Below are 16,750 nucleotides of genomic sequence, written 5' to 3'. Positions count from 1 at the left end.
CCACCAGGACATGCCCTGATCTTATCTGCCCCCATGTTAATCTGGAGTCACTCCCTGTTCTGCCTTGCAGTGACTCCGGATTAACACAAGTCTACCAGAAACGTGGCTCAGGAAGGAAGCGGCCAGACTCCTTTTAAAGGGATCATTGCAGCCGAGGGATCGAACCTCCGTCCGCCCCCCTCGCTCCCCATGTGCTGAGAGGGATTCACAGGAACAGCTTCCCATCCCCCCCGCCTGATCCCCCCCATCTCACATGCTCTGCCCCCTCCCCCCTCCTTGACCCCCCATTTCACACCCTCTGCTCCTCCCCCATCCCTGACCCCTCCATCTCACACCCTCTGCCCTCTCCCCAACCCTCCATCTCTGACTCCCCCATTTCACACCCTCTGCCCCCTCCCTGACCCCCCCATTTCACACCCTCTGCTCCTCCCCCATCCCTGACCCCCCCATCTCACACCCTCTGCCCCCTCCCTGACCCCCCCATTTCACACCCTCTGCTCCTCCCCCATCCCTGACCCCTCCATCTCACACCCTCTGCCCTCTCCTCAACCCTCCATCTCTGACTCCCCCATTTCACACCCTCTGCCCCCTCCCTGACCCCCCATTTCACACCCTCTGCTCCTCCCCCATCCCTGACCCCTCCATCTCACACCCTCTGCCCCCTCCCCCATCTCTGACTCCCCCATTTCACAGCCTCTGCCCCCTCCCTGATCCCCCTCATTTCACACCCTCTGCCCCACCCCCACCTGACCCCGATTTCACACCCTCGGCCCTGCCCCCACCCCTGGCTCTGGGAGTCTCTGTCCGACTGGGCTGTGGCTGGGTGAGGGGGGGCTGTAGCTGGGATGGGGGGGCTGTGGGAGCCCGTGGGGGGGAGAAGATGAGCTGGGCGCGCCGGTGGGGCTGTGGCGGGCGGGGCCCGTGGGGGGCGGGGTGGCTGTGGCCGGGCGAGGCCCGTGGGGGGATGGGCGGCTGTGGCTGGACAGGGGGGGCTGTGGGAGCCCATGGGGGGGGAGAAAAGACACACTGGGGGTGCCGGTGGGGAGCGGGGGGATAGGAGGGCTGTGGCTGGGCAGGGCCCGTGGGGGGACGGGGGGGGGCTGTGGGAGCCCGTGGGGGGACGGGGGGGGCTGTGGCCGGGCGGGGGGGGCTGTGGGAGCCCGTAGGGGGGAGGGGGACGGTCCCAGACACCCGCGGGGGGGCGGGTTCGCCGTGGGGGCCCCACGTCCCGGGACCGCAGCGCCTCGCGCCCAACACACCCGACTCCGCCGGTTACCGCGGGCGACCTCCGAATCACTGACGTCACTTCCGCTCCTGGCCCCGCCCTGCGAGCGCAGCCTGTCGCGCCCAAAGCCGCGCCCGCTGGGTCCGCGGGGGCTGATGGGAGTTGTAGGCCCGGCGCACTACAACTCCCACAAGCCCCTGCGTTACCCCGCCCTGCGCCCCTCCCCCCGGTGGGGGCTTCCATCTGGGCGGCCTAGGCCAGGAACTTCCGGTTCCAAATGAGGCGTGTGGTTAACCGGGCGGCTTCTTAACAGGGCCGCCCGCCCGCCCTGCCTCGGCTCCCTCCGCCGTTAGCGTAACCGCCAGCCGCCCGCCCTGCCTCGGCTCCCTGCGCCGTTAGCGTAACCGCCAGCCGCCCGCCATGCCTCGGCTCGCTGCGCCGTTAGCGTAACCGCCAGCCGCCCGCCCTGCCTCGGCTCGCTGCGCCGCTGGCGTAAACAAGGACTGTAATGCGTCGCTGGCGTAACCACCGCCCGCCCTGCCTCGGCTCCCTGCGCCGCTAGCGTAACCGCCAGCCCCCCCCCCCCCGCCCTGCCTCGGCGCCCTGCGCCGTTAGCGTAACCGTCGCCCGCCGTACGCCGCTAGCGTAACCGCCAGCCCCCCGCCCTGTCTCGGCTCGCTGCGCCGCCGGCGTAAACAACGGCCGAAATGCGCCGCTGGCGTAACCGCCGCCCGCCCGCCCTGCCTCGGCTCCCTGCGCCGTTAGCGTAACCGCCAGCCACCCGCCCTGCCTCGGCTCCCTGCGCCGTTAGCGTAACCGCCGCCCGCCCGCCCTGCCTCGGCTCCCTGCGCCGTTAGCGTAACCGCCAGCCGCCCGCCCTGCCTCGGCTCCCTGCGCCGTTAGCGTAACCGCCAGCCGCCCGCCCTGCCTCGGCTCCCTGCGCCGTTAGCGTAACCGACGCCCGCCGTGCGCCGCTAGCGTAACCACCAGCCGCCCGCCCTGCCTCGGCTCCCTGCGCCGTTAGCGTAACCGCCACCTGGCCTGCGCCGCTGGCGTAACGGTCGCCCCCCGCCCTGCCTCGGCTCGCTGCGCCGCTGGCGTAAACAACGGCTGTAATGCGCCGCTGGCGTAACCGCCGCCCGCAATGCGTCCTCCCTGCGCCGTTACCGTAACCGCCGCCCGTCTTCCTCAGCTCCCTGCGCCGCTAGCGTAACCACCGCCGGCCCTGCGCCGCTGGCGTAACGGGCGGCCGCCCACCCTACCTCGACTCCCTACATCGCTGGCGTAACGACCGCTTGCCCTGCGCCGCTGGCGTAAGGACCGCCCGCCCGCCCTGCGCCGGCTCCCTGCGCCGCTAGCGTAACCACCGCCAGCCCTGCGCCGCCGACGTAACCGCGGCCCGAACCGCCCCGCATTTCGGGCGCCACTGGCGCAACCGCCGCCACCGCCTACGCCGCTAGCGTAACTGCCGGGTTCTTTACGCCCTCGCAGCTACGCCCCTGGCGTAAAGGGGCTGATCTTACACCCACCCCCGTGTTCCGGGGCTACGAAAAGGACGTAAGTCCCGCTTCCGCCTGACTCATGCCGGCTTTGGCGGGGCTACGCTAATAGCGCAGGCCAGGCCTTTCCCCACGTCGCCGGAAACCGCACAGCCGCGATTCACAGAGCCCCACGTAGCGTACGGTGCGCCAGCTGCGTGGCAGTTTGACACCAAAACAAAATATTGCGGGCGGGGGAGGGGGAGAGACGGAGCCGCGGCCAATAAGCGGGAGGGGCCAGGACTCCAGGGAGGGGGCGGTGGGGAGGGGGCGTGACCACTGTGGAAGGGGGCGTGGCCATTCGGGAGCTGACCAAGAAATCAGCTGGCGGAAGGATACGGCCAGGGCGGAGGAACACGTGTCATGTGACTGACGTCACGCACCCGACTTGATCACGTGCCCGTCGGGAAGAAGATCCGGCCCGGAGGAGACTGATACTTAGAGAGAGGTCCCGTGACCGAGCGAGGGGAGCGGAGAGAGAGACCAATGGGAGGAAGGGGCGGGGCGGACGGGGTGCGTGGCCAATGGGGAGGGAGGAACCATGTAAGGGGACCCAAGAGGGGGGGTTATTGTGGAAGAAACCAAAAAGGAAATGGGGGGCCCCGACAGGTGGGTGAAACCATTGGGGCAGCAGTGGGAAGAGACCAAGGGAGGGGGGGAAAGCCTTGAGTGGGGGAGGGTCCAATACAGGTGAGGGGGAGGGCCTGGGAGCCAGGACGCCTGGGTTCTCTTCCCGGCTCTGGGAGGGGAGTAGGGCTGGTGGTTAGAGCAGGGGGGCTGGGAGCCAGGACTCCTGGGTTCTCTCTCGGCTCTGGGAGGGAAGTGGGGGCTGGTGGTTAGAGCAGGGGGGGCTGGGAGCCAGGACTCCTGGGTTCTCTCCCCGGCTCTGGGAGGGGAGTGGGGGCTGGTGGGTTAGAGCAGGGGGGCTGGGGGCCAGGACTCCTGGGTTCTCTCCCTGGCGCTGGGAGGGGAGTGGGGTCTGGTGGTTAGAGCAGGGTGGAGGGAGCTGGGGGACCATGTATCACGCACCTCGTTGCTGCGTGGGAAGGGGTTTACCCACAAAGCAGGGGTGGGGAGGGGGAGCGCAGACTGATGAGGGGAGGGGCTCCCCAAAGAGACCCCCCCCTCCACCACCACCATAGCCTATCTCAGCCCCGCCCAACCCCCCAGGCTCTGGCTTCCCCTTTTGAGTCCCAGGTCAGCTCCACCCACAGGGAAGTGAGTCACCACCAGGATGTCGAGTACCTCAGCTGCCCTGCCCCACACCCAGAAACGCCTGGCTTGAAACAGGCTCTGCGATGCGCCCACCTCTGGGGCAGGGCGGCCGGTTACACAGGGACCCCTCACCCAGTGTGGAGATGCGCCCCCCCCATCTGGGGCAGGGCGGCCGGTTATCCAGGGACCTTTTGCCCTGCACTGAGATGCAGCCACCTCTGGGGCAGGGCGGCTGGTTGCCCAGGGACCCCTCGCCCAGTGCTGTATTCAGCATTCGAGGAACAGTACCACCCCCCTGCCCCACACATCTGCCACGGGACGCTCCCATGAGTCACTGCACCCTGGGGGTGGCAGGGAGCAGCAGGAAGTGCCTGAAAACAGAACCTGGCCCTGACCCCACAGTTCCCCCCGCGCCAGGAACGTACCTGCGGATTGTGTGACCTCAGAGGGGTATTTTACACTTCCAATCAAAACAGATGGGCTGTGCCCCACAGCTGCCCCTGATGCCAGCCTGGGACCAGCCCCACCTGCCCCCTGCTGAGCCCCCCACAGCGCCCCCTGGCTAAGACACCATCTTTCAAACCCACAGCACAGCAGGACCGTAGGTGCCCCCATCTCCCCCAGAACAGGAGACTGGGAGCCAGGACGCCTGGGTTCCATCCTGCCGCAGGTGGGGCTGATGGTGCATCAGCTGATCCTTCAACCCAGCTTCACCCCTCACAACAGGCCCCACCCTCAATCCCTCACTCCCCTACTGGCTGAGAACTGTAGCCAACCCAGGCCTCTGGCAACTGGGGAAACTGAGGCACAGAGGCCAAGTGGGAGACACATGGGCCCTGTTGCTTATGAACCAACTGGGCCCTGACCCCAGGCAGCCTCAGGCCTCCGGTGGCGGCTGCCCCAGCGCTCACATGCCTTCCCATCACCACCCCCTCAACCCCACGCCCCTCACAGAGCCAGGGAGAGAACGCAGGAGTCCTGGCTCCCAGCCCTCCCTGCTCTAACCCACCAACCCCCACTCCCCTCCGAGAGCCACGGAGGGAACCCAGGAGTCCTGGCTCCCAGCCCCACCCCTGCTCTGACCCAGCAGCCCCCACACCCCTCCCAGAGCCAGGGAGAGAACCCAGGAGTCCTGGCCCCCAGCCCCACCCCGGCTCTGACCCAGCAGCCCCCACTTCCCTCCCAGAGCCGGGGCCAGAATCGTTCCATCTCCCTGCGCAAGACTCCAGCTGTTGAACATGTGGAGCGGGCTGGGGGGGGTAAAAACTCTCCGAACACGGCACCGGTTCTGGCCTTGCTTAGCGGCTATAATTTCCCACCCGGGTTTTCCTTCTCCTCCCGAGTCCGAGGAAAGAACCCAACAGAGAAGGGTCGTCCCTTGGGCACAGATCCGAGACCCAACACCTCCCCCGGGCAAAAAAAAAAAAAATCCAGCGGCTCCAACCCGGGGAGAAGTGGAGGGAAGAACAGAACGAAAAAGGAAACGAAAAGAAAAAACGAGGTCTTTGTACAAGGCCGGAGGAGGGGGGGGGGCAGAGTCTTGTAAAACCAGACCACCCCCCCCCGGCCTGATCGGACACGTCCATTCGCGCGCCGTGAAGCTGCACACCCCCTTTCTTTGTCCCGCTGCCGGATAAGCCCCGCCCTCCGAGTCAGTCCCCGCCCATTCTTGGCACAGGGCCGGGTGTGGGGGGGAGTAGGTTGGTGGGGAATTGGGGGGGGGTGACCCCCCCCTCCACTCTTCTCCAGAGTTCAGGAATCGGTGGCAGAGTCCACGTGGTGGTGATGGTGGCAGCGGTGGGATCCGGCGGAGGTCAGGGGCCAACGCCTGAAGAAAGGAGGTGCTGACGTCACCAGAGGCGGTGCTGATGGAGGTTCCGGCTCAGCACCGACCGCACGTCCGCTGTGAACCTGGGGAGGGGAAGGGAAGCGTTAGGAGGGATCCCAGGAGTCCTGGCTCCCACTCCCTCTCCTAATTAACCAGACCCCTTTGAGCGAGGGACCCCTAGGTACCAGCACAGAGACTGTGCAGTTTCAAAGGATCCACCTTGCTGGATCACCACCTAATAATTGACCTAGGGAACTCCTCGCCACAGGACATCGCGACCGCCAAAAATGTAACGGGATCGGGAAAATAAAGTTCCTGGAGGGTGGATCAGTCAACAGTTAGTAACCCAGGCAGGTGGAGACGCGACTCCAGAGAGGAGGGCGCTCGGCAGGGTGGTGCCGCAAGGATTCAGGGCTCGGCCCCACACAGGAGCATCCTGCTCAGTCAGCCTGGGCTCTGTGGCGTGGGTCGGGGGGTCTGTCAGATACTGAGGCATCAGGGTCCAACCCTTCTGCCTGCGACCGCCTGGATCTCCAGCTCAGAACAGTGCAGGGTTTTAAGCGGAGCCAGGGAGAGAACTCAGGAGTCCTGGCTCCCAGACCTCATGCTCTGACCCACCAGCCCCCACTCCCCTCCCAGAGCCGGGGAGAGAACCCAGGTGTCCTGGTTCCCAGCCCCCATGCTCTGACCCACCAGCCCCCACTCCCCTCCCAGAGCCGGGGAGAAAACCCAGGAGTCCTGGCTCCTAGCCCCCCCTGCTCTAACCCACCAGCCCCCACTCCCCTCCCAGAGCCGGGGAGAGAACCCAGGAGTCCTGGCTCCCAGCCCCCCTCTGCTCTAACCCACCAGCCCCCACTCCCCTCCCGGAGCCGGGGAGAGAACCCAGGAGTCCCGACCCCCAGCCCCCCTGCTCTAACCCCCAGGCCCCACTCCCCTCCCAGAGCCAGGGGGAGAACCCAGGAGTCCTGGCTCCCAACCCCCCGTGCTCTAACCCACCAGCCTCCACTTCCCTCCTGGTGCTGGGAGGGAATCCAGGAGGCCTGGCTCCCAGCCCCTCGTCCCCTCCCTAGAGAACCCCGGCGTCCTGGCCCCCAGCCCCCGGCGGGTACCTCAGGGCGTCCAGCATGGGCAGCAGGTTGAGCAGGGCCGTGTCGCTGGGGTCGCTGAACCACGACTTGATGGGGATGGCGTTGTCTAGGAGAGAGGGACAGACGGACGCCTCTTAAAGGGGCGGCGCTGGCCAACTGGGGAAGGGGAGGTGTACATCCTCCTCCCCCCCCCCCGCAGTACCACATACCCAGATGCTGCCCCACCTCCCGTACCCCAGCAGAACCCTGGGGGGGGGGCATCTCTGTGGCTCATGATCCCTCCCCATCCATTTGGGGCGAGCCACTTCTCTTCAGTCAGGACATTAGCGCAATCAGGAGGCAGCTGGGGGTTAGAGCAGGGGGGGCTGGGAGCCAGGACTCCTGGGTTCTCTCCCTGGCTCTGGGAGGGGAGTGGGGGCTGGTGGGTCAGAGCAGGGGGGGCTGGGAGCCAGGACTCCTGGGTTCTCTCCCCGGCTCTGGGAGGGGAGTGGGGGCTGGTGGGTTAGAGCAGGGGGGCTGGGAGCCAGGACTCCTGGGTTCTGTCCCAGCCCTGGGAGGGGAGTCGGGGCTAGCGGGCGGCAGGGGGGGCTGGGAGCCAGGACTCCTGGGTTCTCTCCCGGCCCCGAGAGGGGCGTGGGGGCTAGGGGGTAGTGTGGGGGGCTGGCTCGTACCTGGATGGCTCCGGTAGGCGCCCGGCGAGTTGTCCAGGATGACGACACTCGACAGGTCACTGTGCACCACCGACAGGTCCTTGATATAGCTGCCCAGCTCCAAAGTGCAGTGCTGGGGAGGGGGAGAGGCGGGGGCGTGGGGCGAGAGGGGGAGAGGCGGGGGCGTGGGGGGTGAGTGGCTACTAACCCCTAGGGTGCCCCCCCCAGTGCCCCAGCCCACACTCCTCCCCCCCACCAGGGCAATGCTGGGAGATTAGGGGGACGGGGGGGGAATGCAGGGGCACCCCAGCAGCCACCCAGCAGGCAACTGGCTGCTCCCTCCCACCAGCTGACGCCACGCCCTCTTCTCCTTAGCTCTTCTAACCAAAGCCCCGCCCCAGCTCCCTGTAAGCTCCGCCCCATCCCCTGCTCCCCGAAAGCCCTGCCCCCAGACTCCCTATGCTCTGCCCCAGCCCCTTCACCCTGCTCCCCCTAGCCCCCACTGATTTCTCTAAGTTCCACCCCCAGTCCCCCTGCTCTCCAAAGCTACGCCCCCTACCCCATCTAAGCTCCACCCCCAGTCCCCCACTCCAAAGCCACGCCCCCAGCTCCACCCCATCCCTCCTCTGCTCTCCAAAGCCACGCCCCCAGCTCCACCTAAGCTCCACCCCATCCCTCCTCTGCTCTCCAAAGCCACGCCCCCAGCTCCACCTAAGCTCCACCCTATCCCTCCTCTGCTCTCCAAAGCCACACCCCCAGCCACACCTAGGCTCCACCCTATCCCTCCTCTGCTCTCCAAAGCCACGCCCTCAGCTCCACCTAAGCTCCACCCCATCCCTCCTCTCCAAAGCCACACCCCCAGCCACACCTAAGCTCCACCCTCAGTTCCCCCCACTCTGCTCTCCAAAGCCACACCCCAGCTCCATCTAAGCTCCACCCCAGCCCCCCCTCTCCAAAGCCACACCCCCAGCCACACCTAGGCTCCACCCTCAGTTCCCCCCACTCTGCTCTCCAAAGCTACACCGCAGCTCCATCTAAGCTCCACCCCCAGCCCCCCTCTCCAAAGCCACACTCCCAGCCACACCTATGCTCCACCCTCAGTTCCCCCCACTCTGCTCCCCAGACCCCACCCCTCCTTCCCCATCGTCTCTCCCCTGCCATCTCTGCACCCCCCACTCACCTGCCGGTAATACCTTCTCTTGAGGATACTCCTGTTGTTGTCCAGCTTGTCGGCCACCGCGGAGCCGTAGATCTCCATGCTGGCCGTGAACACCACCAGCTCGTACCACTGGCTCACCTGGCATGGGGCGGGGGGGGGGAGGAAATCAGTGCAGGATGGAGACCTCCACCTCCTCCCAGCGGGGGGGTGGAGGGGCAGCCAGATACCCCCATGGGCCCCCGAGAGAGCAGTCATGATGGCAGTGTCTTTGGGCACACATGCATGGTCATGGCAGTCCAGTTCTATGGAGGGCAGGGGGTCTAGTGGTTAGAACAGGGGGGGCTGGGAGCCTGGACTCCTGGGTTCTCCCCCCGGCTCTGGGAGGGGAGTGGGGGCTGGTGGGTCAGAGCAGGGGGGGCTGGGAGCCAGGACTCCTGGGTTCTCTCCCCAGCTCTGGGAGGGGAGTGGGGGCTGGTGGGTCAGAGCAGGGGGGGCTGGGAGCCAGGACTCCTGGGTTCTCTCCCTGGCTCTGGGAGGGGAGTAGGGGCTGGTGGGTCAGAGCAGGGGAGGTTAGGACCCAGGACTCCTGGTTTCCATCCCTTGGCTCTGCCACCAGCCTGCTTGGGTAAGTTCCTTCCCCTCTGTGCCTCTCACACTCGGTCTAGACCGATCTCTTTGGGGAACGACTCATCTACCTGCACACACAACACCCAGCAACAGTCTACGGTATCACTTGAAAAGCCATAATCTGCTGACTATCACTGTCCTGTTCAACTGTGCTCCCCAACGCTGCCTAAGCCGTGATGAGATTTTACTGCGTCTCTGGTACTGAAACACATTGCGAGTCAAGAGAGGACTGGCCACAGGTGTTAGACAACCAGTCGCTAGGGCAGAGTCTGGGGGTTTCCCTCAGGAACAGCAGTTGTTTGCAACTCTGAACCGTTCGTCCCACGGAACGAAACATTTCAAAAGTTTACAACTGAACGTTAACTTAATACAGCTTGGAAACTTCACTGTCACTGTAGCTCCAGGCAGGAAATGCTCTGTGCACTACCCAGTGTTGACCCACGGTGTCACTATTTTTCTATGAGAGAAATCCTCTGTGCATTACCTGGCGTGGCCACACAGTGTCACTGTTGCCTTGTGAGGGAAATGTTCTGTGCATTACCCTGCGTGGCCATACGGTGTCACTGTTGCTCCATGATAGAAATGCTCTGTGCATTACCCTGTTTGGCCACAGGGTGTCACTCTTGCTCCATGCAAGAAATGCTCTGTGCATTACTCGTCGCGGCCACACTGTGTCACTGTTGCTCCATGATAGAAATGCTCTGTGCGTTATCCTGCATGGCCACACGGTGTCACTGTAGCTATATGCAGGAAATGCTCTGTGCATTACACCACGTGTTCACACGGTGTCACTGTTGCTCCATGTAGGAAATGCTCTGTGCATTACCCTGCATGGTCACACCATGTCACTGTTGCTCCATGCGGGAAATGATCTGTGCATTAACCTGCATGGCCACACGGTGTCACTGTTGCTCTGTGAGAGATATCGTTAATGCATTACCCTGCGTGGCCACACAGTGTCACTGTTGGTCCATGCGGAAAATGCTCTGTGCATTATCCAGTGTGGCCACATGGTGTCACTATTTTTCTATGAGACAAATCCTCTGTGCATTACCTGGCGTGGCCACACAGTGTCACTGTTGCTCTGTGAGGGATATCCTTCATGCGTCACCCAGCGTGGTCACATTGTGTCACTGTAGCTCCAGGCAGGAAATGTTCTGTGCATTACCCCGCGTGGCCACACGGTATCACTGTTGCTCCATGCGGGAAATGCTCTGTGCATTATCCAGTGTGGCCACACCGTGTTACTGTTGCTCCATGCAGGAAATGATCTGTGCATTACCCTGTGTGGCCACATGGTGTCACTGTTGCTCCATTCAGAAAATACGCTTGGCATTACCATGCATGGCCACATGGTGTCACTTTAGCTATATGCAGGAAATGCTCTGTGCATTACCCTGCATGGCCACACGGTGTCACTGTTGCTCCATTCGGGAACTGCGCTTGGCATTACCCTGCATGGCCACATGGTGTCACTTTAGCTATATGCAGGAAATGCTCCGTGCATTACCCTGCATGGCCACACCATGTCACTGTTGCTCCATGCAGGATATGATCTGTGCATTACCCTGCGTGGCCACATGCTGTCACTGTTGCTCCATTCTGGAAATGCTCTGTGCATTACCTGGCGTGGCCACACAGTGTCACTATTGCTCTGTGAGGGAAATGTTCTGTGCATTACCCTGCATGGCCACATGGTTTTAATAGTCCTCTGTGGGGGATATCCTTACTGCATTACCCTGCGAGACCACACGGTGTCACTCTTGATCTGTGATGGAAATGCTCTGTGCATTAACCAGTGTGGCCAGACGGTGTCACTATTTTTCTATGAGAAATCCTCTGTGCATTACCTGGTGTGGCCACACAGTGTCACTGTTGCTCTGTGAGGGATATCCTTCATGCATTACCCAGCGTGGTCACTCTGTGTCACTGTAGCTCCAGGCAGGAAATGCTCTGTGCATTACCCCGCGTGGCCAAACGGTATCACTGTTGCTCCATGCGGGAAATGCTCTGTGCATTATCCAGTGTGGTCACACTGTGTCACTGTAGCTCCAGGCAGGAATTGCTCTATGCATTACCCCATGTGGCCACACCGTGTCACTGTTGCTCCCTTCAGGAAATGATCTGTGCATTACCCTGTGTGGCCACATGGTGTCACTGTTGCTCCATTCGGGAAATGCGCTGTGCGTTAACCTGCATGGCCACATGGTGTCACTGTTGCTCCATGTGGGAAATGCTCTGGGCGTTACCCTGCATAGCCACACTGTGTCACTGTTGCTCCATGCGGGAAATGATCTGTGCATTACCCTGCATGGCCACATGGTTTTAATATTCCTCTGTGGGGGATATCCTTACTGCATTACCCTGCGAGACCACATGGTGTCACTCTTGCTCTGTGATGGAAATGCTCTGTGCATTAACCAGTGTGGCCACACGGTGTCACTATTTTTCTATGAGAGAAATCCTCTGTGCATTACCGTGTGTGGCCACACAGTGTCACTGTTGCTCTTTGAGGGAAATGTTCTGTGCATTACCCCACGTGGCCACACGGTGTCACTGTTGCTCCATTCGGGAAATGCTCTGTGCATTACCCAGTGTGGCCCCACAGTGTCACTATTTTTCTATGAGAGAAATCCTCTGTGCATTACCTGGCGTGGCCACACAGTGTCACTGTTGCTCCATGACAGAAATGCTCTGTGCATTACCCGGTGTGGTCACACAGTGTCACGGTTGCTCCATGCAGGAAATGCTCTGTGCATTACCCGGCATGGCCACACAGTGTCACTGTTGCTCCATTCGGGAAATGCTCTGTGCATTAGCCCACGTGGCCACACGGTGTCACTGTTCTACCGTGAGGGAAATGCTCTGTGCATTACTCGGCGTGGCCACACTGTGTCACAGTTGCTCCATGATAGAAATGCTCTGTGCGTTATCCTGCATAGCCACACGGTGTCACTGTAGCTATATGCAAGAAATGCTCTGTGCATTACCCCACCTCTTCACACAGTGTCACTGTTGCTCCATTCGGGAATTGCTCTGTGCATTAGCCCATGTGGCCACATAGTGTCACTGTTGCTCCATCCGGGAAATGCTCTGTGCATTATCCAGTGTGGCCCCACGGTGTCCCTATTTTTCTATGAGAGAAATCCTCTGTGCATTACCTGGCGTGGCCACACAGTGTCACTGTTGCTCTGTGAGGGATATCCTTCGTGCATTACCCTACGTAGCCACACCGTGTCACTGTAGGTCCATGCAGGAAATGTTCTGTGCATTACCCAGTGTGGCCACACGGTGTCACTCTTGCTCCATGCAGGAAATGCTCTGTGTATTACCCAGTGTGGCCACACTGTGTCACTGTTGCTCCATGAGATAAATGCTCTGTGTATTAGCCGGCGTGGGCACACGGTGTCACTGCTGCTCCATGCGGGAAATGCTCTGTGCATTACCCAGTGTTGACCCACGGTGTCACTATTTTTCTATGAGATAAATCCTCTGTGCATTACCTGGCGTGGCCACACAGTGTCACTGTGGCCTTGTGAGGGAAATGTTCTGTGCATTACCCTGCGTGGCCATACGGTGTCACTGTTGCTCCATGATAGAAATGCTCTGTGCATTACCCACGTGGCCACAATGTCACTGTTCTACCGTGAGGGAAATGCTCTGTGCATTACTCGTCGCGGCCACACTGTGTCACTGTAGCTCCAGGCAGGAAATGCTCTGTGCATTAATAGGATGGAGCAGGGACTGTCTGTGTGGGGGATGGGAGAGCAGGGGGTGACTTTAGGTGAGGGACAGGACCTAAGCCTGTAACTCGAGCTAGGCAGGAGGGAGGGGGTCAGCACCTTTGCTGCGAAGCTGGACACAGGAAGGGGCCGGCTGGAGGCAGTTGGGTTAGTTCAGTTTCAGTTTTGGGCTGAGTGGTTGGAATTCAGGGAATCCCAAACTGGGGACTAAACTTCCTGAAGCCCCAGAAGGACTCAGCTGGGGGCCTGGTTGTGCCCAAAAGCTCTGCTGTATCCTTTGTTCCTGTTGGCCAAAAAAAACCCTTCTGTTTTACTGGCTAGCTGAGAGTCACTATGAGTCCCAGGAAGAGGGGTGCAGGACTGGACTCCCCCACACTCCGTGACACCCCCTAAGCCCCTCCAGGACCCCTGAAGCCTGGACGTAGGTATCTGTGCCCCCCACCAAAACTCCCTAAGCTCCCCCCAGGATCCCTATATCCTGGACGTAGGTATCTGTGCACGCTCACGAACCCACTGATCATCCCAGCGACCCCTACAGCATGGACGTAGGTATCAGCACCCCCAAAATGCCCCAAAGCAATCCCGGGATGCCTACAGCCTTGATATAGGTATCTGCGCCCCCCCCTCAACCTCCTTATACCCCCAGAACTCCTCCAGCCTGGACGTAGCTATTTCTGCCCACCAGGAACCCCCTAAGCCCCCCCACCAGGACTTCTCCAGCGTGGACGTAGGTATCTCTGCCCTCCACAAGCCCCCTAAAATCCCTAGGGCCCCCTCCAGCCTGGCTGTAGGTATATGTACCCCCCACAAACTCCCTAAGTTCCCCAGGGCCCCCTCCAACTGGGACGTAGGTATCTGCTCAACCCACAACCTCCTAAGTACCCCAGGGACCCCTAGAGTCTGGACATAGATATCTGTGCCCCCCACAAACCCCCTAAGCCCCCCGGGACCCCTACAGTCTGGATGTAGGTATATCTGCCCCCAAAAAACTCAGTAATCCCTCTCCAGACCCCTCCAACCTGGACGTAGGTATCTTTGCCCCGCACAAACTCATAAGCACCCAATGTAACCCTACAGCCTGAACGTAGGTATCTGCGCCCCCCACGAATCCCCTAAGCTCCCAGGGACCCCTATAGCCTGGATGCAGGTATCTGAGCCCCCCACAAACCCCCTAATGCTCCTGGGACCCCAACAGCCTGGACAGTCTTATCTGTGCCCCCCACACACCCCCTAAGCCCCATGGGATTCCTCCAGCCTGGAGGTAGGTATCTGAGCCCCCCACAAACCCCCTAATGCTCCTGGGACCCCAACAGCCTGGACAGTCTTATCTGTGCCCCCCACACACCCCCTAAGCCCCATGGGATTCCTCCAGCCTGGAGGTAGGTATCTGAGCCCCCAACGAACCCCCTAAGCCCCCCGGGACCCCTCTAGTCTGCACCTAGGTATCTGTGACCCCCTAAAACCCCCTAAGTCCCCCCAGACCCCTCCAGCCTGGATGTAGGTAACTGTGACCCTCAGAAACCCCCTAACCCCCCAGGAACCCCTACAGCCTGAACATAGGTATCTGTGCCCCCCACAACCCCCTAATCCCCTCCGGGACCCCTACAGCCTTGACGTAGGTATCTTGGCCCCCGACAAACCAGCTAAGTGCCCCAGGGACCCCTACAGCCTGGACATAGGTATCTGTGTCCCCATGAACCCCCTAAGTCCCCAGGGACCTTTACAGAGTGGACATTGGTATCTGTACCCCCCCTTAAACCCCCTAAGCCACCCTGGACCCCTCCAGTCTACACCTAGATATCTGTGAGCCCCTAAAACCCCCAAGCCCCGTTAGACCCCTCCAGCCTGGATGTAGGTAACTGTGCCCCTCAGAAACCCCCTAACCCCCCAGGAAACCCTACAGCCTGGAAGTAGGCATCTGTGCCCCTCACAACCCCCTAATCCCCCCTGGACCCCTACAGCCAGGACGTAGGTATCTTGCCCCTGACAAAACCCCTAACCCCCAGGGACCCCTACAGCCTAGACCTAGGTATCTGTGCCCCCTACAAATACCCTAAGCCTCCCAGGACCTCTGCAGCCAGGACATAGGTATCTGGGCCCCCCATGAACCCCCTAAGATTCACAGCGAGCCCTCCAGCCTGAACGTAGGTATCCGTGACCCTTCCCAAACCCCCTAAGCCTCCCCTGGACCCCTACAGCCTGGACGTAGGTATCTGTGCCCCCCACAACTCCCTAAACCCTCCAGGGACCCATACAGTTGGGACATAGATAACTTTGCTGCCCAGAAACTCCCTAATCCATCCCAGGACCCCTACAGCCTGGACTTTCATATCTGTGCCCCCCCAGAACCCATCTTAGCCCCCTGGGACCCCTACAGCCTGGATGTAGGTATCTGAGACCCCCATGAACCCCCGAATCCCCCCGGGACACTTACAGCCTGGATGTAGGTATCACTGCCCCCCAGAAGGTCATTAATTCCTCCAGGGACACCTCCAACCTGGACGTAGGTATCTGTGCCCCCCACCAACCCCCATAAGTCCCCCCGGGACTCCTACAGCATGGACGTAGGTATCTGGGCCCCCCAAGAAACCCCTAAGCCCCTCAGGGATCCCTACTGCCTGGACGTAGGTATCTGCACCCCCCGCGATCCTCCTAAGCCCCCCAGGGATCCCAAGAGCCTGGACGTAGGTGTCTGTGCCACCACAAATCCACTAAGTCTGCCAGAGAGTCCTACAGCCGGGACGTAAGTATCTGTGCCCCCATGAACATCTTAATCCCCCCAGGGACCTCTACACTCTTGACATTGGTACATGTACCCCCCATAAACCCCCTAAGCCCCACCTGGACCCATCCTGCTTGGACATGGGTAACTGTGCCCCTCAGAAATCCCCTCACCCCCCAGGATCCCCTACAGTCTGGACGTAGGTATCTGTGCCCTCACAAACCCGCTAAGCTCCCTATTGACCTCAACAGCCTGGATGTAGGTATCTGTACCCACATAAACTCCTAAGATCCCCAGGACCCCTCCAGCCTGGACATAGATATCTGTGCCCCCAAAGAACCCCCTAAGCCCATCCGGGAACCCTCCAGCCTGAATGCAGGTTTCTGTACCCGCCCACAAACCCCGTTAAGTCCACCCGGGACCCTTCGAGCATGGACTTATTTGTCTGTGCCCCCCAAGAACCTCCTAAGACCCCACGGGCCCCCTCCAGCCTGGACGTAAGTATCTGTGCCCCCACAAACCCCCTAAGCCCCGAAGGGACCCCTATAGCCTGGACATAGATATCTGTGCCAATAGGAAACCCACTTAGGCCTTGGCTACACTTGCAGGTCTGCAGCGCTGGGAGTTACAGCTGTCTTCGTACAGCTGTGTAGGGAAAGCGTCGCAGGGTGGCCACACTGACAGCTACCAGCGCTGCAGTGTGGCCACATTTGCAGCGCCGCTGGGAGTGGTGCATTGTGGGCAGCTATCCCAGCGTTCAAGTGGCTGCAACGTGCTTTTCAAAAGAGGGGGGCGGGGTGGAGTGTGACAGGGAGCGTGGGGGAGACAGAGAGAGTGGATTTTTGGAGCTGACACTGTGTCAGCTCCCTGCCTTGCAAGTTCTAAGGACTGGAAGATACACAGCACCTACCTTCAATCATTTTAAAAGTTTTGAGCCCTTCCCCCACCCCTCTCT

The 16,750-nt window shown here is 61.3% G+C and overlaps 1 protein-coding gene across 1 annotated transcript; it reads right to left on the bottom strand.

The window, feature by feature from the left end:
* Window positions 1–5,262: 5,262 nt before the first annotated feature.
* Window positions 5,263–8,973, bottom strand: LOC127039617 (CTD nuclear envelope phosphatase 1-like). The gene is made up of 4 exons (XM_050933421.1): window positions 8,725–8,973; window positions 7,566–7,677; window positions 6,916–7,000; window positions 5,263–5,889 (listed from the first exon to the last, which is right to left on the bottom strand). Exons 1-4 carry the CDS (start codon window positions 8,956–8,958, stop codon window positions 5,829–5,831), a joined length of 492 nt encoding a protein of 163 aa, XP_050789378.1. The 5' UTR covers window positions 8,959–8,973; the 3' UTR covers window positions 5,263–5,828.
* Window positions 8,974–16,750: the final 7,777 nt, after the last annotated feature.

This window comes from Gopherus flavomarginatus, chromosome 23, assembly GCF_025201925.1.
Source record: "Gopherus flavomarginatus isolate rGopFla2 chromosome 23, rGopFla2.mat.asm, whole genome shotgun sequence".
In the NCBI taxonomy this organism is placed as follows: Eukaryota; Metazoa; Chordata; order Testudines; family Testudinidae; genus Gopherus; species Gopherus flavomarginatus.
Note: the sequence above shows the minus strand (reverse complement) of the source record. Positions and strands in the feature narration are given on the sequence as shown.